Genomic DNA, 7500 nt, shown 5'->3' on the forward strand with positions numbered 1-7500 from the left:
AGTGTCATCCATATTCAATTGTAATTAACCACTATGATCTGGGTGCCACGACCATGCCGTCATGGAAAAATTTGTGTCGAGGACCTGGTGACGTGAACATGCCATCATCGAACAAAATGGCCATAGGCATGGTACGTGAACATGCCATCATGAGCAAAGGCCAGGGTGACGGAAAAGACTCGCCACAAGTGCACAAACCTCTTGGAGTGTGATTGGACTAATTTGGCGTTTAGAAGAGGGCTTTTGCATTATTCCAACTGATAAACAAGTGTGGAATGTAATGTGTGTACGCCATGACTGGAGGACTGCCAACTCCAGGGAGAACGCCATTTCCATGCTCAGCACCCTATTCTATGGCCGCTGTGACCGGTGGCACAAGTTCTTTTATGGAAAAATGAAAGCTACAAAAAAATAAGATATACGTCAGAAATGACGAAATGCTTTTTTTTTCTTGCACTCAGTTATTTACTACATAGAGAGGTTATATGGAGTCTGTGCAAGGAAAATAATCTATTATCATCTACATACAGCAAATCAAAGGACAAATATGGACATCAGAAAATGGCAAAATAGCTAAAAAAGTTTATGCAAAATAATTTTGAGAAGGGGTGGCACAGTATTCGCATGTGCCTGGCCTATGTGCCGCACACCCGGGATAGCGGCCACTTATGGAAACCACTAACTGTGTTTTAGGCTATCTGATTGCTGTGATGCAACCACATATAATGGGTTAATAAAAATAACAATGGTCATGAAAAATAAGACATTTTCCAAACAATCAAGAAATATGGTAAACAGATGAGGTCAATTAGCTAAGTAATTGACTCTTATATGCATACTCTTACCTTCTGGTGCAAGAACAGAATCAGTAAACTGCTTTAGGGGAGTTGTGATGTCAACAAAATCTTCAACAACACGGTCTACAACAGCTGTTTGAATCTTATGTTTCATTTCCTGCAGCTTTGTCGAAAGAGCCCTGAAAAAAATGTGAATTTTCTTCAAAAATACCATTCTATTTTGAAGAGTAAAATGCTTTGATGTCATCTAAAAGGTATATCAATTTGTTAACATTACTGTTTTTGAACTGACAGAAATATCATAATGTTTATAAGGTCTCATACCTGGCAATGGCTTGTGCCTGAGGACTGTCTCCTTGTCCACGTCTACACATCTCTGATAGCTGTTGAGAGAGGCCATCAACCTCATCACACAGTGCAAGGATGTCTGCCTGTGCTGGTCCAGTCAGTCCTGCTGCAACCTGAAAAAATATTATATAACTTATTTCAGCAGTTGTGGTAATATTCTCAAAGATGTCTATTCTTTTCTATTTTTGGCTTTAAACATACCTTGTTCCCTTCTCTCTGGCATGCACAGAGACAAGTAGAAATCCATCAAAAACTGTATCGGTGTTTCTACATTGATATTTTGATGTGTGTCTTGACCAACAGACAAACTGAGTCTCTTCTTATTATCATTGGAGGATATATCTTTCCTTGTCAAATCAAGCAACCTAGCTAATAGCTTTCAGTATCATTATACAAGAAACTTTTTCACATAATTACTAAAAATGATTGTTTCTCTCTTCTTTGCCTTACACTTAGCCATTCCCAATTGTGTTCTCAGCCCACATCATTTGTACCTTGTAATGCAATAATTTTTGTGTTGCACATGGTGAATCAATCTATCCTTTTTAAGGGCTACTGCTGAAAAGTTATTTAAGGGGGCCGTTGACATAGATTTTTTACGAATATTTTTAAAAATACTCGAAAAATTGAAAAAAATCTTGTGTAATCTCATAGGCTTTGGCAATCCACAGACATAATACTTCTGCTAAATACATAAGAATAAAGGAGTAATGACTAAATATCTGACCCCCCTGCCTCCCGCTCCGATGTTTACCTTGTTGTGTCCATGCAAATATACGCGACATAATTGTTTTTTTCTGATTTTTTTCTATTTATTTTGGTGTTCTCTGGTAGCTAGCTGGCAACTCTGTTTACCCATCAGCTGATTGCCAAGACTGGGACTCTGGGAGACAAGATGTTGCCATTCTAGGAAACAAAATGTTAATAGCTCCTACCTCCACGACACATCTTGCAGAAGTACGCCCTCATTACACAATAAGGAGACACAACTAATGGTAAATATTATATTCGTATATAATAAACATTATATGATAAGAAATAAACCTCAATCACAGCTGCAGCAGTTGTTTATACTTATGAAATACCTCACATGACCAGGTTAGGCATTGCGAAATCTGTGATGACACGCGCTAATTCTACAATCATGTGCAGTTATTGCCATAAGTACTTTGCAAAAGGGGGGGACCAGGTACTAGCTACACTTTACAATACCATGTGAATGCTGTAGAATGCAGAAAGATTGACGCAGGGATAAGAATTCTTAAAAAAACGAAACAAAAAACAAAAATCGATGGAAAAGTATCCTAAACTTCAGAGCCCGATATCTGGAAACTATATGTTTGCCAACACTCTTTTATATTTCTCCATAACTGTTTGGAGATTCTAATGGGGTTTGGGTCTTTTGAAAGCTGAATAGATTTGTGATTTTTTACATCATGGATATTTTCATTCACGTAATAGAAGTCCATATATCATATCTTGAGTTCATAGGACTGAGCATTTAGAAAAAAATAAATTCCCACTAAACTAAAAGGAAACCAAAGATCCCTATAATGGAGACTTTTTGTATTGTTATAGAGTATATGTGGTATTTTATTCAACAAGTTTGGTTAATGGATAAAGTGTGAATATCAAACTTTGTGATTTTTCACAAACTCGTTTTTCTTAAATAACGCCGTTGTTTGTTATTCAAATAATATGAAATTTGGTGGTGTTTATCAGCGTATATGCATATATATTATATTAACCCATTGGCCCCGGGTGTCACGTATATACATGCCATGGCTGTTGTGGACCAAACACTGGGGGCATCATGCCATGCCCATTCCCGCACTACTGGCTCGTCGGACGGAGGTTGTTTTTCTCCACTAGTAGCGGCTTCATTTATATGGTAAAGATTTTAGGCAATGGCACCTAAGGTGAAGGTAAACCTTCAAAATTTTAATATTTTTATAAATTTTATAAAAAAAATAAGCTTTTAGGTGCTATATGTCGCTTGCAAACTACCGATCGAGCCGGGCGCAAACAGGGGAAACTGCCAGTGCACGCCAACAAGCCGGTGCATACGTAAACTTGACAAAATTTTTACCCATCGCTGATGGGTTAAAAAATCGCGAAAATCCGATCATAAATGACGAACCTCGTTCTCAAGTGCAATGGCTGCCTTAATACACACTAAAATCAAAGCAAGAAAATTTAAATATTCACTTTTAAAATTCAATATCAGCTGCTATATTATATAAAAAATACAAACATAATTTGAACTTAGAAACAGGAAGTTAGTTTTAAAAAAAGGACTTCTTGCCGGGAAAAAAATTCTTACCCTTTTGCCTTCCTCCACAATAAGACCAATGGCTTGTTGTCCTAATCCTTTATCATCCAATGAAGGATTATTAAGCCAACGTTGTGCCTGCTCTAGTCGTCCAGCAACTGTATGGGCTGGCTGCTGAACACCACTGCGCTCCACATTGCTTACAGCTCTTGAAATTGCACCACTCAGTTCATTCAGCTTCTCTCCAATGCTTCGTGCTAAGCTCTGTCCCTGTGAATTAGATTCTCACTTTAAAAGGTAACATGCTGCAGGGGAAGGGGAGGGAAGATGGGTAGGGGGAGGGAGAAGGGGGAGGGGAGGGGGAGGGAGAGGGGAAGAGGGAAGGGGAAGGGGGAGAGAAAGAGGGAGGGAGAAGGGAAGGGGGAGGGGGAGGGGAAGGGGGAGAGGGAAGGGGAAGGGGACGGGGGGAGGGGTAGGGGGACGGGGAGAGGGAGGGGAAGGGGGAGAGGGAGGGGTAGGGGGAGAGGGAGGGGTAGGGGGAGAGGGAGGGGGAGAGAAAGAGAGAGGGAGAGGGGAATGGGGAGGGGAGAGGGAGGGAAAGGGAAAGGGGAAAGGGGGAAGGGGGAAGGGGGAGGGGAGGGGTAGGGGGAGGGGAGAAGGAGGGAGAGGGTGAAGGGGAGGGGGAGGAGAATGGGTGGGTGAGCAAGAGATAGAGAAGGGAAAGGGGGAGGGAGAGAGAAAGGGAGAAAATAAAATGTGAGCAAGAGCAAGAGGAGGTGGGAGAGGGGAAAGGAGAGAGGAAGGGAGAGGGAGAGAAGGAGGGATTAATTGATAGATTAGTGAAAATTACTCATGGCACCACAACAGCACTGTCACATGGCCCTAAATTGCTAATTACAAATGAAAATCAAGAATATTCAAACTTTAAAAAAATAGATAGATTAATAAAAGATAAAAATTTTAGTCAAAATAGTAAAATAACTAATTCACTACATCTTAGTGAGAAGACCAGCTTACCTCATAAAAGACAGAACCTCATGTCCAGACATTAGGCACCTTTCTGCTAGGATCAGAGAGAGGTGGAAGGTACCATTCTGCCTCTGGCAGCTAGACTGATGCCCTTCTCAAAAATCTCTATGACTGGGGCACTCAACCAGTCACACAGTCAGGGGGACTAGGCAGTCTTTACAATATGGTTCAACATCTCTGGACATGAGACATCCATGGATTAGTTGGAAGTGACTTATCAGATGACAGGTAGGAGCTGTATGGTCGCGGCAGTGGGGAGGGAGGAGCACCCCAGCCTGCTGTCACATTAGCAGGTCTGTCTGACTTTTCATTTCCAGATACACCAACATGGACTGGAACCGAACAGAACCCTACCTGATGGCCCTGATGTTCGAGGACATTTAGCCACTCCATTATTGACAAAACTAATGGATGATTTGTGAGAGAATTAAAAGACTCCAAAGCTAATATGGCACTTCTGGAGTTGCTAAAAATGATGAATTTAGATGGTGAAAAGGTAAGAATTACTTGGAGAGCAAGTACAACTGCTGATAACTCTGCAGTAAAAACAGAGGCAACGTTACAAAGGCTGCCACTCCAATTAAACAGAGGGAAGACTACACCAAAGCCAACCCCTGCCTTAGACTCTGAACCATGACTGCATACAGGGTCTGATCCTGTGCAACTAGAGGAAAGTTCTAAAAATTTAGCATTTGATTCCTGAATGGGAATGCTGTTCTTATTTGTTCAAGTTGGGTTGCATATTGATACATGTGGGAATTGCCAGAAACCTATCTTGGGGATGTGGTGTGGAGAGACAGGTAGAGCTGGGACTGACAAAGACAACATTACCTGTGCACCTCTGTATTCAAGAGATTTAAGGAAATTAGGTTGTATAATATAAAGATTGGAATGTGAATCATGAGAAACTGTGGCACAAAATACTGACTCTGGGAGGCGGTGGACACACTACCAGCATCGCATTATTAACCCACTTACGACGGGTGTCCCACATATAAGACACCCAGAAAAAAAAAAATTGCCAGGCATCCTGCCAGTGTGACGCGCTGTATTGGGGCTCACGTTCCGACTCAGCAGCGGGCTGCGGCCGGCTCGCAGACAGAGTCCGCCAGCCCCACACCCCGATTTTGTAGCCACCCTGAAACTTTTATTTTCGGCTTCAAATTATACCGGCAGTAATGGGTTAAGGTTTAGCAACATAGGTTCAATGGGAGGACACCAGCATCTAACAGCATACTAGGGTGAACACAGTCTTAAATACAGATGCAGGCTTCTGTAGCAGAGGAGTAAACCTTACATTTATATTCAAGCTTAGGAAGAATTAGGGATTTATGGAAAAGGAGAGTCTGACAGTTGGCACCACAGGAGGTATGGGCAAACTTTCTCAAAAGTGAAGTAGCTTTCATACAAGCTGCCTCAATATATCTGAAGTGTGGTACCAAGATTAGTTGGTAATCAAAAATGAGACCAAGGAATTGAGTTCCTTCCACCCATGAAATTCTATATTCATGAAGGTACAAGTCAGGATCAGGCTGAACACTTCAAATACGAATAACACCAATAACACTTTTAAATGCCACAGCATGTTGCCTGATAAGCTTCAGACAACACATTCTTAATACGTATCCTTAAAAATTGATTAGATAAAAATTGTTGGACAAGAATAGGTAGATTACTGTGCATGCCAACCTTATACAAATTAAGTAAAACCCCATGATGCCAGGATGTGTCATATGCCTTCTTGAAATAAAAAAACACTGTGACATGGTGTTAGTGAGAGGCAAAAGCTGCACAGATAGTAGGGCATCTATGGTAGAATGCATCTTTCTAAAGCCATACTGTACTGTAGTTAGTTAATTGCCTTTTTCTAAGGACAACATATGGTAAATGTTTCCCATCTTTTCTAATGTCTTGCAAATGCATAATAGCAGAGAGATGGGGTGATAATTTGTAGAGTGCAAAGGATTTTTACCAGGTCTTGAGGCAGGAATTTCATCAGTATGGTAAATCTTATCATACAAATATAATAAAAACAAAAGTGTTTGCTGGGACAGGTAGCATAACATGTCATAAAGTTTACCATCATGCACTGGTGAAGTCATGACATTGCTTTAATGCCATCTGAAGCTCATATATAGAGAAAGAAACATTGTAAGATTCACCCCCAAGAGATGTAAAATTTATGCCATAAGATTCTGAGAGTCTACTGTTATTTACAACAGGCAAATTTGGGTCTTCTTTTGAAACACTAGCAAAATGATCTGCTAGAATTTCAGCGATGTCTCCAGCATTAATCATCATGGCACTATAGTGTGATATTCCTTGGGGGAAGAGACAGAAAATATTCCAGATATTTCCCTTACTGTTCCAAACTTGGGTTAAAGGAATCTTTGACGTAATAGTCCAAACATAGGTCTTCCATAACATACACCTTGTCTCATGCAAGACTCACCATGCATGAGCCCTAGCCTTTCAGAATTCCTCCATACAGTGAAAATTCTCCTGACTTCTGTGTCCACCAGGGAACAGGATGTCTGAGAAAATGGCCTGATATTTTTGGGATGGAAAAGAGAGCAGCTGAATGTATCACATCAGTGATAAATATTGCCACCTCATCAGAGCTATCAAATTTTTCAACAGAAGTCTGTAGAACAAAGCTCTGGGAAAAGTTGCCAATCTGCTTTATCTGGGCACCAACGAGAAAGGCAAGTTTGTGATTCACTTTTCTGATAGGTATAATGATAGGGAAATGGTCACTTCCATGTAAATCTGGTAATACTTGCCAATTGAAGATTAAAATAGCAACAGAAGAAAAAAAGGAGACATCAATGGCTGTAAAAGTAACGGTTTGGATATGGAATGATGTCATATAACCAGAATTTTGAACAAACTCCTTATCCTCTACTACAGATGAGAGTAAGATTCCTCATATAAAGGTAGTGAGTGTAGTCACCCCACAGTGGGTGGCGACCATTCATATCACCTTGTAGAAGAAAAGGTGAGGCAAGATTATTTACAAGTTAGTCAAGATCATCCATCCCAACTGATATGTTG

General features: G+C 40.7%; 1 protein-coding gene across 1 annotated transcript in view; it reads right to left on the reverse strand.

The window, feature by feature from the left end:
• Positions 1-7500, reverse strand: part of Vinc (vinculin) — a 40184-nt gene that overhangs the window by 11744 nt on the left and 20940 nt on the right. The window contains exons 9-11 of the mRNA XM_070118697.1: positions 3469-3687; positions 1122-1258; positions 846-976 (exon numbers count right to left, since the gene is read on the reverse strand). Of these exons, the coding sequence (XP_069974798.1) occupies positions 846-976; positions 1122-1258; positions 3469-3687 (487 nt within the window). The remainder of the gene's footprint in view (positions 1-845; positions 977-1121; positions 1259-3468; positions 3688-7500) is intronic.

Source organism: Penaeus vannamei, chromosome 42 (assembly GCF_042767895.1).
Source record: "Penaeus vannamei isolate JL-2024 chromosome 42, ASM4276789v1, whole genome shotgun sequence".
Classification (NCBI taxonomy): domain Eukaryota; kingdom Metazoa; phylum Arthropoda; class Malacostraca; order Decapoda; family Penaeidae; genus Penaeus; species Penaeus vannamei.